This window comes from Schistocerca serialis, chromosome 10, assembly GCF_023864345.2.
Source record: "Schistocerca serialis cubense isolate TAMUIC-IGC-003099 chromosome 10, iqSchSeri2.2, whole genome shotgun sequence".
In the NCBI taxonomy this organism is placed as follows: Eukaryota; Metazoa; Arthropoda; class Insecta; order Orthoptera; family Acrididae; genus Schistocerca; species Schistocerca serialis.
This window is the reverse complement of record NC_064647.1, coordinates 186,931,606-186,949,403: the sequence shown is the minus strand read 5'-3', so window position 1 is coordinate 186,949,403 and position 17,798 is coordinate 186,931,606. Positions and strand designations below refer to the sequence as shown.

Here is a 17,798-nt window from a genome sequence, read left to right as displayed (position 1 = left end):
GCCATTCCTGCTTTGTCATGTTGCACTTCCTGTCTATCTCATTTTTTAGACATTTGTATTCCCTTTTGCCTGCTTCATTTGCTGCATTTTTATATTTTCTCCTTTCATCAGTGAAATTCAGTATGTCCTGTGTTACTCAAGGATTTCTATTGGGCCTTGTCTTTTTACATATTTGATCCTCTGCTGTCTTCACTATTTCATCTCTTAAAGCTACCCATTCTTCTTCAACTGTATTTGTTTCCCCTTAGTTCTTTCAACTTATCTAGGTCCCATCTCCTTAATTTTCTACCTCTTTGCAATTTCTTCAGTTTTAATCTACAGTTCATAACCAATAAATTATGGCCAAAGTCCACAGCTGTCCCTGGAAATGTCTTTAAAATTTGATTCCAAAATATGTCTTACCATTATATAATGAATCTGGAACCTTCCAGTGCCTCTCATGCCTCTTCCACATAAATGTTCTTTCATGATTCTTAAACCGAGTGCTAGCGATGATTAACATGGACACAGTAAGAAGGTAAAAAACACGTTTCGACAAGGACCCTTCCATTACGCTTATGAAGTGTGAGGAATGTCGATCTATTGCCAGACGGAAGTCCTGTTACTTCAGCTCCTGACCTCTTGGTTCTCACACTTTGATAAGGTGATAAGGCATATGATCCTAATATGTAGATAAGTTTAGTAATAGAGAAGATCTCTCATGTGTTCTGCAGTAGTGTTGACAATTTTTTGGGTACATTATGCTACAAAAAAATACAAGAAAAGTGACGTTATTAACTCTCCCTCCCCAAATTACTACAAATTACTGCAAACTTGGTGCATTACTCCACTCCACCACTTTTCTGTAATGGTAGCAGTAAATTTAATTGTTTCGTGGTCAAATTAATTTAAACAAAGTGTGATCATACAGTGTAATTTCTTGGGGTAACCAGTGGCAACACAAGTTAAGTGACATTGCTGTTCACAGGAGCTGCAGCAATTATGGATGCTTCAAAACCCTCTGCTTTAGCTTCAATGGACCGGCCTGGAAGGAAGCACAGTCCCGTTGTCAAAACTGATGGAGAAAGTTCTGCAAAGAAGAAGGAAAATAAGCCAGCTGAGGTTTCGCCCAGGTGAAAAGTCAAAGCCTGTACTCTGTGTTTTGTACGAGCTGTGTGATGATATTGTCACTTACTGTAGCTATTACTGTTTATTTGTTCACGGAATGTGGCATTTTGTCTTCACTTAGACTGTTGTTTATTTATTTTCACTACCAGTTTCTGCTTATGAAGCCATTGACTAGTGAATGCCTGTATAGAGAAGCATACATATGTTACCAATATGAACATGGCACAGTATGAATTGAGAGACTGTCAAATACAGGGCTCGGACAGTCTGTGCAGCAGCAGGCAGCAGCTCTAGCATTTGGCTGATTTGGAGTAATATAGTTTAGTTTCTGTGTTTTCTCACACTTCCATGAAGAAGTGGATTGTATCTGTGTATTTTACTGTACAAACTAGTGTTTGCCAATGTACATTAAATTTTTTCTGTTGTTTAAACCCAGGGCCGTTTGTACCACTAGACAAGACTATGTGACCACCTAGGGCGGCAAAATTTTAGGGACAGCAAAGGGTAGAAAAAGTTAATTTCAAATCAAGCAGCGAAAACAATGAGCAAATGGGGAGAAAAAATGAAAAAGAGGAAAAATTAAAATGCTGAATTGTTCTGAAAACCATACGTAACAGTTGCTTAATAAGTCTTTGTTTTGACGAAAGTGGATGCTGGAAAAGATGAGATTTATCCTCATTCGAAAAATATTTCAATAAAAATGATTATTCAGATAATCTTGTTTGATACTTTGGCATGTCCCCCATCAGTATAGCATTATTCCTAAATTCAATGAATTTATTAGTTCATTGTCTTACAGATAAATGAAATAAGTAACTAATGCCAAATTTGGTTGCACTGGTATATTCAGATGAGTTCTAGTTTAAAATGTTCAGCATATTATTCTTGTTTCAGTTATTTTGGGAAATTTCAAAAGTTGATGACAACTAATAAGAAATTGAGGGCATTTGCTTTAAAGGAATTGAGGAGACAGCATGAAAATTGAGGTTTGTCCCCAGAAAATGAGGACATATGGTCATTTTAATTTAATGATTAAAAGTATAAGAGGAGATTTGCAATGTTGTTGTGCCTTTTGATGTTGGTCGTGTTGGAGGAGGGGAAATATCAGGGAGCCCAATGGTAGTAAGAAAGATGGGTTTTCATTTTTCAGTTCTCGCATAGGGTACCAAAATACCTAGCAATAGTCCTGCATAAGCCTTAGTGCATATCCTCGTGTGAGGCAGCTTCCTTGTGCAATTTTTCTACCACCAGAAGCATCACATTGCATGACGACGTTTAAATCTCATGTTAGTACACAGTATATAGTTCAGATTGGTGCTTTAGACTTTGCATTTTTTCCATACAGTAGCTTTCGTGTAAGGAAAGTTTCTAGTAAAAAGTAACTGTTGATGCATCCATTTCCAGTAAAGACATTTGTTTCTGTTTGAAGAGCCCACAGATCTTTTGGTCCCAGGTTGTATTGTGAATTAAGCAGAGCAGATTTTAATGTTTGTTTATTCTCCTCAGTATGTTTTGCATACATTCCAAACTTGGTAATGCCACAGTCAGCTAATTTTCTCTTTTGCAGGGGTCTGTTAGTACTTTCTAAAATCCTGAGTGCTTGCTTATGCTTTTGAGATCTTATTCAATTAAAAAAAAAAATGGTTTTGACACACACACACACACACACACACACACACACACACACACACACACAAACACAAACACACAGTGCAATATGGCTAGGGTCTGTGCTTGTTAGCAGACAGGAGGAGAATTGGCTGCTATCTGTAACCAGCTGGAAGCTGCATTGACACCTATTGACAAGCTTTGGGCTGTTCTTCAAAGCTGTGGCAACATGGGGCTACAGTGATGAGACCTATAACACGTTTGGTACCATTAGAATCCCCTGGTGACCTGGTTGTTACTGTCTCTTCTGATACGCATCATTTGACTGGTCTCTCCTCACTTAAGAGTGGGTGGTGGGTTCGCATGTCACTGAGTAAAGGGCGGAAGGGAATGTCCCGCAGGGCTGGCTTCTTGAGCCTTAGCAACAGATATGAGGTGCTACCCGCAGCTGATAATACTTTTGAGCTAGCACCTGATGCCTCTTCTGTTGGGCCAGCGGCCAATTTTCATGCACATTCTGTACAAATTCAGAAGGTGGGTATGCCAGTCATTGGGAGTTCCGACATTAAGTGGTTAGTGAAGCCCATCTTGAAAATAGCATGCAGGGCAGGAAAAAATTCCAGTGTGCACTCAGTGTGTTTGCCGGGATGGAAGGGGGCGTTTCGTCTGTGATGTGGAGGAAGCTCTGCCAATGTCTTTCGAGGGCACTGGGTTTGACTGGCTGCAAATAGTGGCACTTGATGGCACCTGTGAAGGCTGCCACTTGGGTTCTGCACTTTCCAGCATATGGCTGATTTGTTGAATGCAACTAGCATCACAGGCAGGCTGCACGTTCAAGCTATTTGTAGCATTGTACTCAGGGTCAGTCACAAACCTCTGCTTTTGAGCAGAGTGAAGGTCTAAGCCAGAGGCTCGGATGGCTTTGTAACAGTGTCGGATGTGAATTTCTTGAGTTCCGCTGTCAGATGGAGAACTGTTGGGTTCCCCTTAATAGGTGTACGACAAACAGGAAGTGGCTACTAGGTTAATGGTGTACGTGGGGCGTGCAAGTGGTGATTTTTTAGGTTAGAGAACCTCATCCCCCACCCCCGCCCTTGGGATCAGAGACAAATTGCCTGCCAAAATCGAAATTACATCAGCCACAATGTTCTCAGAGAATGCACCTCCTCACAGAATGTACATAGAAAAGATTAGTATGGAATTAGTATACTGCAGGGGCTTCCAAGGAAAGGTCCCAGAATTAGTACTGTTTATTGAACATTATGACACCCAGAGAGTATTAAGGACAAAAAGTTGGTTGAAACTGGAAGTGAAAAGCAACGAAATCCTAAGTTCATTTTGGAATATTTATTGTAAGGATAGTTTAGTCACCAATGGTGCAGCGTATTTATTGCAATAAAAAAACTTGATAGTCTCTAAGGAAGTTATCACAGATTGCGAATGTGAATTAGTCTGGGTGAAGTTAAGTATCAAAGGGCAGTCAAAAATGGTAATCGGATGCTTTTATAGACCACCTAGGTCAGTAGCACTTCAGATAAAACTTATAGAATATCATTAATAATTTTCTTGATCATTCTGTTGTAATAGGGCGTAAATTCAACTTTACAGGTATAAATTGGGAGAGTCGTGCTACTAAGACTGGTTATTATTCAGAATGTCTTGTCCAAAAATTAATTCAACCAGTGATCGGAGAACCAAATTGAGAATCTAATGTTGTAAACCGCCAGCCGTTGTGGCTGAGCGGTTCTAGGTGCTTCAGTCTGGAATCGTGCTGTTGCTACAGTCCCAGGTTCAAATCCTGCCTCGGTCATAGACGCGTGTGATATCCTTACGTTAGTTAGGTTTAAGTAGTTCTAAGTCTAGGGGACTGATGACCTAGGATTTTAAGTCCCATAGTGCTTAGAGCTATTTGAACCATTTTTTTTGTTGTAAACCTTCTAGCATCAAACAGACCTCAACTTATCAAACCATTTAACTAAGAGGAAGATACCAGTGATCATAAGGCTGTGAAAGCAACTCTGACTACAAGTATCTCAGGGGGTCTCAATGAGGATAGGAAAATATTTTTGCATAGCAAGAGTTACAGGATACAAATTGCAGAGTAACTGGGTAGTCAGTATCAAATATTTGGTATTGAGGACGGGGATGTGGAGGACAAATGGAAAACCATTCCAAAGCACCATCCAATATACCTTAGACAAATATGTTCCGAACGAGGTCTTAAAGGATGGGAAAGCCCCTTGTGATTTAATAGCCATGTTAGATAACTGCAACAAAAATGGAGAGAGCTCCAGCACAGATTCAAGAGCAATCAAAACCTAGCTGAGAAAATCAATAAGCAGTTCAAAATCCTCTAATTCATTCACTCAGTGTCTATACTGACACAAAAATGGGAAAAAACAGAAAGAAGGCCGAAATGCTGAGTTCAAGCTTCCAAAAATGGTTCACTGCAGAAGATCGTAATGTGGTCCCTCCTTTTAGTCGTAGTAGGAACGTTGAAATGGCAGATATTGAGGTAGCGAATCATGGAAGAGAAAAGCAGCTTATGACTTAGTAGTGGAACGGCATCAGGTCCAGGTAAGATACATATAAGATTCTACAAAGATTATGTGAAAGAACTTACTCCCCTGTTAGCAGCAGTTTATTATAGATTATCGGGGCAACAGGGGGTGCTTAGAACTGGGAAAATGTGCAGGTCATTCCCATATTCAAGAAGGGTCATAAGACAGATGCACGTAATAATAAGCTTATATCATTGACATTAACCTGTTGTAGAATTATGAAACATTTAATGCTCAAGTATTATGACATTTTTGGAGAACAAAAATCTCCATTATAAAAATTGATATAGGTTTGGCAGATAGAGATCTTGCAAAACTCTACTTGCTGTGTTCCTCCATGTGATCCATAGCTCTGTAGACAACAGTGCTCAGGTAGATGCTGTGTTCCTTGACTTCAGGAAAGCATTTGACACTGTCCTGCTCTGCCGTTTAGTGAAAGAAATACAAGCTTACTGAGTATTATACCAGATTTGCAACTGGTACCACCCGAATCATATTGTCTGCCAGGATTTCGACTGCCTTTCACTGTGCCCAGAAAAGAGAATTATCCTCCCCACTATCCGCACCTCCACCCGTTCCGCAGTTGTATTCCTCCACCCACTGAAGCTACTGCCCGTCTCTGCTTCTCCCTTGCTCCTGACCCCTTACTTCACACACGTATAATATGACCTACAGTGTGTTTCACAATGTGTGTTTCCACATTTAGAGGCTGTAGAGGGGACTTACTAGATCAAGTTTCACATAGGAACCCATGTTCGGAAATGTCATCCAACAATGCTACAGAGCATGAAAGTTGTAGGTGCTGGCGTCTGTAAAAAATGTAGAGGGTGGTTCTGTGATGATTTTGCAAACTTTCAAGGATGATGGAGACGGATAAATGTATCAGTTTCAAGTCAGGGTTCCTGGTTTGGAAATGAACAATTTGAGAGTTACAAGCGAAAATCATTCAATTCCTCTGACAATGGAATATATGTACCAGTACTGCTGTTGTTGCTAAGAATGTAGGGTATGTAGCTTTGAGAGGTGGTAGCATGAGCCAAGACAAGAAAAAATGTCTATTAAATATCAGCTGTAAAATGCATACCTGAAGGAGCTATCAGCACTTGCTCATCTTCGCAAGTGTGAAGCACGTTTCCTCTATTGAACAAGTGCTCATAGCTCTTAAGGTATGCATTTTAGAGCTGGTGTTTACCAGATTTTTTTCTTGTTTTGGCCCACACTACCATCTCTGAAAGTTGCCTACCCTACAATCTTAACAACAGCTGTACTGGTACACGTATTCCACTGTCAGAGGTATCGGAATGGTTTTCAGTTATAACTTTCGACTCATTCATTTCCAGTTTGGGGACCCTTACCTCAAATAGATAAATTTATCCTTCTCCATCATCCTTGAAAGTTTGTGGCATCACCACAGAATAATCCTGTAGATACATACATTTACAGGCTCCAGTGCCTATAACTTTGACAGTCTGTAGCATTGTTCAATGACTTTTCCATTGTTGGGTTCCTATGTAAAATTTTACCTACTAAGTCTCGTCTACAACCTCTAGAAGTGTGCAACATGAATCGTGAAATCTCCTGTAGATGTGAGGTCTTACCTGTATGTCCTTCCACCATCACCTACTCCAGTCCTGTCCAGTCAAAGTCGGAGCCACCCATGAAAGCAGCCATGTGGTCTACCGATTCAGATGAAACCACTGTGCTGCATTTTATGTGGGTGTGACCATTGACAAACTGACTGCCCATGAGAAAGGACACCTACAAACTTCGTCTGAGAGACAGCCAGACCATCTGGTTGCGGAGTGTGCCGCCCGATACGTTCTGCTCGAGTTGAACGACTACTTTGCTGCCTGTGTTGTCTGTATTCTTCCCGGTGGCTCCAGCTTTTCTAGATGCACCATGGGGACTGTCCTCCGTTGCTGAAACCACCCTGTCCTCAACTTGTGTGTCCCTGTCCCCACCTGCCTTTGCCCATGCCGCATTCATACTTGAGCCTCCCACACACCTGCTGTGCCACTGCTCACATTTCTTTGATGCTTGCCCATCTCGCTCCCTCCGCCATTGACTCTGCTATCCCCCTTATAAGGTTACAGATATAGTTACTCCTCGAATATAGATACCCGTACCTTACACATAGCGGTCTAGTGCAGCACACTGCCATTAGGAGAACCTTCAGTGATCATGAATATGGGTTTGGCGCCAACCGATACTGGTGGCGGGCAAGGCGAGGAGTGGTGGGGAGTCGTGGCTGGATGCCAGACATGGTTGGACAATATGTGGCCACGTGCAGTGAGAAGTTTGATAAACCCTTGATACATGTTTGTGGCTGGAATTGAGAACTCGTCAATATTAGAAGCGAGTTGTTAGCAAAGACTGGTAGAAGCAATGGTTACCTCAGAAAAGTAATAACAATCTGAAATAAAAGTGAACTTCAGTACTTGTGCATAGAAATGTTAGGAACGTGTACTGTGCATTGTACTAGAGGCAGTAAACTTTTCAGTTCCATGAAGTCAATATTTCCTTTCAAATCATTTTCATGCGTATTGGAACCAACTGAGTGTGAAGATTTTTAATAGCAAGTGTGGTAATTTTGGTAGGGCATGTACTGTCAGGCACACGGTCCAATTTTTAGTCCACAGGTGGCATGTTCCTTAGGAGTAAGTTGGCCACACTAAGCTGTGCAGCATAAACTTTCTCCAATCACTATGGTTATATGAACACAGCTGGTTTTAGAGAGAAACAAGATACCCACTGCAGGCTGTGCAGCATAAGCAGTGGTTCGATCGCAGGGCTTGTATCGACACAACTGGTTTTAGAGAGAAACTTGACTGTGATAGATACGAGTAGGCATCTCCCCACCCCACACCTCTCCCGTACCCCCACTCTCAACCTCAGCCGAGATTGCCTCACAGTGTGGGCACGGACGCTGTCGGGCCTTAGAGCCTGAAGAAGATGGGCCACATCCGTGTGAGTTGTATGAAAATGTGAGTGTTTTTCTAAATTTGAAGAAGGACTTTGTCCAGTAGCTTAGTCTACTGTACTTTAAATGTGCCTGTTTGACAAGGGCACACACTATGTTATGGCCTTGCACCTGGGAATAAGAATCTCGGAAACTGTGGTAAGTGCTCGAAGGACCATGAAACCACAGCTAGGTAAGATGTTGGACATCCACCCCACATCACAGGAAGTGGAGGTCAGAGGCTTGCCCACTCCATAAAGTAGGATAGGTGGTGACATAAGGCAGATCTGATAACAGATTACAATGCCGGTATAGGTACACATGTTTTGGAGCACACCGTTTGGTGCACATTGTCAAACGTGGAGTTCTGCAGTTCACGGCCCCAGGTGTTACGATGTTGACCCAACAACATTGAGAGTTAAGATTGCAGTGGGCAGGGGATCGTCGAGATTGTACTGTGGGTGCGTCACCCGGTCTGATGAATAATTTTTCTTGTTACACTAATTGTATTGTTGTTTCTGGATACGCAGTCTTCCAGGCAAACAGCTGCTCAAAAGACACACTGCTCCATAGATGCAGGCTGATGGGACAGTATTGTGCAGTTGGAGGGGGAGTTGCTTCTGTGAGACCTGCCATAGTCATCAGAGGTACTGTGGCATCTGTAGAATGTGAGAATATTATTGCACACCAGCTGCATCCCCACCTTCTCGATACCTCCTCCAATGGTGGTGGCATCTTCAAGCAGGATATCTGACCATGTCACAAGACCATAATCACGCTATAGTGATTTGAGAAGCATAATAGGGAACTGACATTGATGTTTCAGCCACCAAATTCTCCTGATCTTAACCCAATGGATCACATCTAGGGCACTATTTGGCACCAGCTTTGTGTCCTCAAACCACCGGCCCGTAATTTGCAGAAACTGCATGACCTGTGCATAAACGTATGATGGTACTTATCACCAAATGCCTTCTGAGGACTTGCTGAATCCATGCCACACACAATCACTGCTGCACTGTGCTCCAGTGATGAACTCACATGCTACTAAGCAGCTGGTTGTAAAGTCTCAGTTCACCAGTTGTAAAATGTAAAACAATTTACTAAGAAATGAAGATATGAAAAATTAAATTACAGTAGATTTTTCTGATGAGGACATCAGTTACAATGACAATTCAGCTCTAACGCGATTCCTGTGTTAGTGCTGTTCCTCGTAAGGAACATACTTCTCATTCTTGCTTAATATGACAAATTTATATGCATGAATGCTCTATATGATGACATTTTCAGCCTCAGTTAACAACAAGATTTTCCAAGAACCAATTTACTGTAGAAGGAAATCTGTTGTTGTAATATGGAAGCCTTGCATATTCTTCTCTGTGCCCTTCTTTCGACAATAGGTGTAGTATAGACTCCCCACCTCATTGTTACCCTAGTGCATTCATACTACAGTAGGAGTGACAGTCACAGAACTCGTCAGCAGTACACGTGGTGTCCGTTTCCATAACAATTCGATCAAAGTGCACACATTTTAGAACAGTGTGGCCAGTAAAATAAAATTTTTAATGGTGGAAGAAAAAGTGAATGCGATTCATGAAATTGAGAACAGAGCTAAAAAGGCTGACATGTGTTGTCAATTTGGCCTCATAAATTCCACAGTCCAAATGATTTGAAGAACAACGAAAAGTTGTTACTGCAAAATGTATCTAAAATTACTCAGTTATGAAAAGCTGAATGCAGCGACATGGATGAGGTGCTGCGTAAATTGCTTAACCAACAGGGAAGCATCAGTCTACCCATTAGTGGACCTGTACGTATAGTGAAAGCAGGGGAATTTTCCAGAAAGTTAAAAGATGAGGAATTTGTGTGCAGCAGTGGCTGGATTGACAGTCAAGCAATGTCACAGCATTACTTTTGGCAAAGTGAGCAGTGAAGCCAACAGTATGAATATTGAAAGAATTCAACAATGGCTCACTACTGCGTAGCCTACAATTTGTGATTGATATGCAGACTGTGCCATCTTTAATGCAGACAAGACTGGCATTTTCTTTAAACTGACTCCAGACAAAACTCTGAAATTCAAGGGGGGCGGGGGGGGGGGGGGATGTGTTATTGACAAGTTATCTAAAGAACGAATAACAGTTCTGGTTTGTGGTAACCCAGATGGAACTAAGAAGAAAAAAGTGCACACGATAGATAAGTCAGAAAATCGTAGCTGTTTTAAGCATGTAAAAAATGTGCCAGTGCAGTACAATGCTGATAAAGAAAAAGTTCTAAATGACCTCCAAACTCTATGGAGCTGAAATAAAGTGTTGGGATCAGGAGGTTATAAGTCAGAAAAGGAAGATACTGGTTCTTGTTGACAACTGTCCAGCACGCCCTGAACTCTCTGCTCTGGAGAATATTAAGCTTGTTTTTCTTCCTGCAAATACGAGGGTTATTCCAAAAGTAAGGTCCGGTTATAAAAAAAAAATCAAAACTAAAATGTTTTTTCAAAACAATTGTTTTATTTACATTCCTTACATCTTTATCTATTTTTCTACATAACTTCCATACTTATTTAAACATTTGTCACATCATTCAACAAGCTTTTGAATGCCCATGTTATAGAAATCGGCCGCCTGTGACGATAACCAGTCCTTAACTGCTTCTTTCACTTCATCATCTGTGTCGAAGCGCTTGCCGCCGAGAAACTCCTTTAAGTAACGGATCAGGTGGAAATCACTTGGCGCCAGGTCCGGACTGTAAGGAGGATGGTCCATCTGTTCCCATCCAAATTTCTTGATCAGAGCTTGCGTTTCATTTGCAGTGTGGGGTCTGGCATTGTCATGCAACAACAAGATTCCAGACGACAAAAGACCACGTCGCTTATTCTGGATTGCACGTCGAAGTTTAGTCAGGGTAGCGCAGTAGGCGGCTTTATTAATCGTTGTTCCTCTCTCCATAAAGTCGACTAACAATACTCCACGTCTATCCCAGAACACAGTCGCCATAAATTTACGTGTTGAGATTGTCTGCTTTGCCTTGACCTTGACTGGCGATGACGTGTGACGCCATTGCATTGACTGACGTTTAGACTCTGGAGTGATGTGAGAAACCCATGTCTCATCCCCTGTGACAACATTGTCTAAAAGACTGTCACCTTCCTTATGATATCGCTCCAAAAAATCAAGAGCAAAAGCCATTCTTTTCATTCGTTGGGGCTCAGTAAGCAGCCTGGGAACCCAACGGGCACACAATTTGTGAAACTTCAAATGTTCAGACACAATTCTGTACAAAGTTGTTCTACTCACATTCGGAAAATGCATGTCTACGTCTGTAATAGTGAATCGGCGATCTTCACGAATTTTTTTGTCAACCGCATTGACCAAATCGTCTGAAATCACTGATGGTCGGCCACACCGTGGTTCATCGTGCACATTATCCCGTCCTTCATTAAAAGCTCGCACCCATTTGCGCACTTTACTGTCGCTCATTATGTTAGGACCGTACACTTCAGTAATCTGCCGATGGATTTCCGCCGCTGAATTGTTTCTTGCAGACAAAAACCGTATCACTGCCCTTACTTCACAATCGGCGGGCTGATCAATTGTCTTAAACATTGTAAAGTGACACTGTGAACTACACTCAGCAACAGTAACAAAGCGAATGGCGGCGTTTGACGCGCAAGGCTTGCCGGGAGTCGGCGCGCATGCGTGTTTTGTCATTGGCGCCAAATTTCAATAGTTACGGCGAATCGGACCTTACTTTTGGAATAACCCTCGTACTACAATCTTATTGCAGCCCATGGACCAAGAAGTAATTAGGAGCCTGAAATGACATTATCATAAGTTCGTATTACTGAAAATGATACCATGCATTGAGAAAAAGTAGGATTCTTGTATTAGGCTGATGGTGCGTTGCCACAGCTTGGAGCTGGATCACAGTCCAAACCGTCAAGAACTGTTTCCGTCATGTGGGAATCACATCTGAAGGAATAAATGCTGCCGTAACTGAAGACATGTAAGATGACACTGATCTGCCACTATCTGCTTTGCTGCCAGAAATCAGCTGTGGTATTCTCAATCATTGTGACTATGAAATGTATGCAAGAATAGATGATGACCTTGTAACAACCAAAATGCAAACTGAAGACGAAATTCAAATGAAGTGAATAATTGGGGACACGGTGACTATAAAATGAGTGAGGTAGATAAAGAAGAGAGGAAGAAGAAAGAAATAAAGTGCCTATCCCTATGGCGAGTGATGCTTTAGAAGCCATTAGAACTGTGAACATGTGTGAAGCTAGGTGAGGAAGCAATAAAATTGCAAATGAAATAATGAACATAGATTATAATTTAGATGGAAAGTGTGTATTGGGCAAATAGACAGCAGAGTAAAATGACTGATTACTTCACTCCTAAGTAAGGATATTTGGTGAGTACTTGACATAATGCTGTATGGACTGTATTCATGTAACCTTAAGAGTGAGATCTGTATATAAAATAAAACAAGGTTAAATAAATTTTACATGTTCCATTTGCACCACAACAGATTGAAAATACGAATCTTGGTTATGATGACACTGGTTTAGAACAGCATAATTTTCAAGACCCTTTGAACGTTGTAGCGAAGTTTGACTGTATATGGCAATAAACTGAACTTCAGGCACAAGTAGTGCACATTTTTGCATTTATGAGATACTGGTATTCCACTGCAAGAGCACAATTTTTGAAACAAGTGAGCAATGGTATCAACACAAAAAGTACTAGTTTCCACTGCCACCCACTTACACAGGTGAACCCTCACATTGGCTATAGCCTTCCATAGCCTCAGAGCTTTGAGAATTGTTCGTCTTCGATCATGCTCAGTTGGTGTCATCCACATGTTAATGTTGTCAGTGTTAATGATATTATTAACATTTAATGTTTCACACTTTTAGGGTACAGAAGGCTGCTAAGGAGGCCTACAGAAACGGCGCAGTGGGCGGTGGCACTTCTGACGAGGCCGGGGAGGTGAAGCAGGTTGGCGCCCGCCATGGTCCCACCCCGAAGAGAGTGAAAATGAGCGACGGAGCAGAAATTGCTACAGGCATCAGTAAAGCGAAGGACCGTGAAGGTGCGCCTCATCGATTACTCCATGTAATTTTCTGCTGACAGCTGCCACTGAAACATTAGCACTATTAACGACAAATGTTGCTAAAGTATTAGCCTTTGTTTCTTTCTTTTATTGTCATCATCATTCTTCTTTCTCTTTCATTTCAGGCTGGCCAGCTAAGGACTACATTTAAGCCATTGAGGTAGCTCTGTGCCTTTAGAAATATTCCATTTCTTCATTTTCCCCCTTCTCCTCTTCTGCTGTCAGTGTTCTTCCTTTATTTTTTTTTTTATCTATAACTATTTTGCTTCTATATTTTGTTCCCTCTTCAATTTCTTGCTTATTTATGCAATTAACTTCTAGGTGATTGTGCATTTTCCTAAGAAACTACCTTTTAATTTTTTCAAAATATTGTCTGATTTTTCTTGTCCCAGCACTCATCCTTTGAATGTGCTCCTGGAAATGTTAATTTGCTTTTTCTTACATTGTGTGCTTGACAGCAAATTACGTATACTGAGAAGTAGTACAGCTAATCTATACATTTTATAATTTTATACTTGTAAAAATAAGAAACAGACAGTCAGTTACAAAATGGAAGGTTTATTAAAACTCCTTTACCATGGTTTCAACATTTATAAAAACATCATCTTCAGAAGGAAATATTGACAACTGGATTACGTGTTGTGGCAGAGGTACATTAAAATATAACCAAAGGCGACAGTCAGATATAAAATTTCACCTCCATAATAAATCAGACAATCATAACATAATTGTGTTATTTAGTATTCTGTCATCATTGTATAGTTAGTGCACAACCATGTTGTACATGTTTTAATTATTATGAAGGTGAAATTTTGTATTATACACACTTCTTTCAGTATATTTTAACATACCTCTGCTGCAACTTGTAATCCAGTTATCAGTATTTCCTTCTGAAGAAGACATTTTTATAAACATTGAAACCACAGTAAAAGGAGTTTTAATAAACCTTCCATTTTACAAGAACATTTCTCCTATAGACTGCTTTCTCAGTGATACCAAAGAAATCAGCTATCAACTGTTTTCATCTCTTTCACCTTTCTATAAAGTGGTTTCAGTAGTGAGTAATTCACAGTAATAAATAATTCAGTGTGTCAAGAAATTGACTACAACTGAAAAGCACAGAACTCCAGAGACAGATTATGCAATGATCTTCATAATCCTACTTAAAATCTCATCACACCAGTAACAGTGTTTATTCATAAATGGTGTGTGATTGGCTTATTCCATCTTCGTTCATTTCCTGTAGTTGCACACGATTTAGTTGTCTCGGAATGCCAGCTTTTGAGAGCTCTGCATATTTCTTTGCATCTGGAAATTTTGATTTGACTTGTCGACGACTGACATCAAGTGGTTATGAGGTATTTTGCACGACTCCAGTGGATCGCTAATACTTTCATTCTCACGGGAGACAGGTGTAGACAGCATAACCGTTATTATGAGGGGAGATCAGAAACATACGCACAATAATTTTATTGCCAAAAAGTTTAATAGGGACCTAAACAAAAAGATTACAAATGAACTAGCAACTTTTACCTACTTGTCCACATAGTCACCAACACACTCAACACATTTATTCCATCGTGGTACCAGTTTCAATGTGCCCTGTTTGTAGAAATCCATTTGGTTGGAGTATAGTCATCTGCGAACTGCTGGTTTCACTTTCATATCTGTCACAAAGTGTTGACCAGCTAGGACTTTCTTCACGAGACCAAACAGAAGAAAGTCCGAGGGTGCAAGGTCTGGACTGTATGGTGGATGCTGGAGCACCTCCCACTCAACTTTGGCAATTTTCTCACGAACAGGGGCATTTGTCATGGAGGGCACAAAGCAACTTACAGTTTTAATGTAGGCTGCAGCTTTGTATTCAGCAAAGTCCACCAACAGCACATCATGCATATCCCAGAATGCTGTCACAAGCACTTTTCTAGCGGTCATTTTTAAGTTTTTTCGTATTGGAGAACCAGCGTGTTTCCATTCCATAGAGGCCTGTTTGTTTCGGGCACATCATGGTACGCCCAGGACTCCTACCAGTGACGATTCTTTCAGAAAGTTGTGCCCTTCTGCAGGTTTAACGTGTTAAGAGATCCAAGTTTGTCATCATTCGCTGGCCCTTGTTGTTGTCTGTCTTAGGCACCCAGCGAGCACTAACTTTACGAAATTTCAGCATTTCATGAACAATACCATACACCAAACCATAGCAAATGTTGAACTGCTGTGATAAGGTTCACATTTGCACACACCAGTCATTCAAAATTGCTGCCTCAATGGCTCTGACATTCTGTAGACTTGCAGCTGTTACTGGCACCCAGAGTGTATCAAATCAGCTGGTTCACAAGGCCCTCTCGGAAGAATGCACACAAACTGGAGACATTGCTACAATCCATACAATCGTCCCCATACATGCCCAGCATGTCCCTGTGAATTTCCCATGACTTATGCCTTTTGGCCCACATCTTTTGAATTACACTTTGCCATTCGTTACAAGTTGACAACAGTAACAGGTGCACCGAGTCTGTTTCATAGTTGATGCTTCTGTCACTAGAGCTGTACATGAAAACAAAATACCCTCTGTAGTGCAAACTTCAAACTAGATAGTCATTGAAGTTTCAACATTCCAGTTGCAGTATCAGGGTAGAAAAAGAATTGATGTGCTTTGCTTTCAGATCCTTGCTCATACATTGGAGATCTGCAACATAAGTTCCATTCTTCTCAGTGGGTTCTCAATCTGTTTTGGAACCAGTAGTTTTGTAATTTGTAGTCAATAATCATATAATGTATCACTGTTCCTCCACCAGTGATCAGTTTCTCAGTGTCTGCTGAATTCCAGAGGCACCAACTGCAGCCGGCAGCAGGCGACCCACGGCAGCAGAGCAGGCAGGCCCCAGTGACATCGGGAGGAAGGCGCGCGCCTCGGTCCCCTTCCACCGGCTGCTGAGCGGGGTCACGCTGGTCATCAGTGGCTACCAGAACCCACTGAGGGCGAACTTGCGGGAGGCCGCGCTGCAGATGGGAGCCAAGTACCGCCCCGACTGGGGCCCCGGCTGCACACATCTCGTGTAAGACCAGAGACGACGACCCATCGAATTCCCACTTTTGTTAAAGTTTAAGGCTAATGGTGTGCTTCTGGTTGTTCTGCCAAATTGTTGTTTCCATTTACGTACTATATTTCAACGCCCGTCACAGCTGTCTCCTTCAGATGCTGCAAGTTTTGCTATCACGTGTAGTCACTGCCCGGTCTTCGACCTGACTGTGAACTATTGTAAGTCATGTGCCACTATATATATAGGGAGCATATGCCCTGAGACATTTGGGAAATCCAGTTAAAATCCAGGATTTGAGGTAACCCATGTTTCTCAGAAACATTCAGCTGCTGCAATGTAAGCTGTGTTTGTAGGTCCTTGTCTAATCATACACTTGGGGTGGGGGGGGGGGGGTGGGGGGGGGGGGGGGGGAAGCCAGCAAAAGTTTTTTCATGACCAATATTATATGTGAAAGCTTAGCTTTTCATGTAGCTGTGCTGTATGTATATTAATTTGAACCATTAATTTTTCCTATTTGTGTGTTTTTGCACTACTTAACAATGACTTTGCTATTGGCTGACTACATCACATGTCCAATGCTCTGAACATCTGCTGTCATTGGCTGGCAAGATCATGTGACATGAGCTGTGACTGGCTGACAAAAGCATTTGCACTCTCGATTTCAGTGCTTTGGAAGCTACTGTGCTGTATCTGGTGGAATTCTTGTTGCTATATTTGATGGAATTCCTGTTTATACTTTCGTAATGCAAAAACATGCAGCTCTTTCCAAAAAATATTGTTTTTTTGCTGAGTTTCGTTTCTTAAAGTTCCAGGAAATTCTATGTTGGTGTATAAAAGTTCCACCATTTAACGTATTGATAAGTTTTACAGCTCCAAGGGAAAGTATGTTGCTACTTAACATGGAAAAAATGTACTTCTCATTCAGGAAAAAGTGTATTTTTAATGAGGAAATCCGGTAAAAAGTCAGGAATGCAGCACATTACAGCCGATTTCGATTCCCAGTGTTCCCTAGCCCGTTAGATGCTCTCTTCATGCTCACACTGATATTCTGTGAAGCACAAATTCCATCAGCGTTTTCCCACTGTAACAGGTGTGATGGCCAGCAAGATTTTAATACGTTGATAACCGAGCACCAAGTGTTATTTAAATTGGAACGTCTGTACCTATTTGTTAGGACATCCTTATTTTGATAGACTCCTTAATTCTGCCATCCCGGATACGTGGCATTTGCACCACAATAATGGTTTCGGCTTTCCATTGGTGTCAACTTCTTTTTCAAATATTCTTGATTTTGACTGCATCACCCGTTCAGTTTGATGATGTGAGTATCCATTCCTTTGAAACACTATTCGTAGGTTTTCTAATTCTTCAGCAAGGCTGCCTTGTTTGAAAGTGTTTTAGCTA

General features: G+C 41.3%; 1 protein-coding gene across 1 annotated transcript in view; it reads left to right on the top strand.

Annotated features, from left to right (window-relative positions):
* LOC126425128 (DNA repair protein XRCC1-like) overlaps nt 1-17,798 on the top strand; it is a 73,823-nt gene that overhangs the window by 11,235 nt on the left and 44,790 nt on the right. The window contains exons 5-7 of the mRNA XM_050088071.1: nt 968-1,112; nt 13,157-13,332; nt 16,181-16,409. Of these exons, the coding sequence (XP_049944028.1) occupies nt 968-1,112; nt 13,157-13,332; nt 16,181-16,409 (550 nt within the window). The remainder of the gene's footprint in view (nt 1-967; nt 1,113-13,156; nt 13,333-16,180; nt 16,410-17,798) is intronic.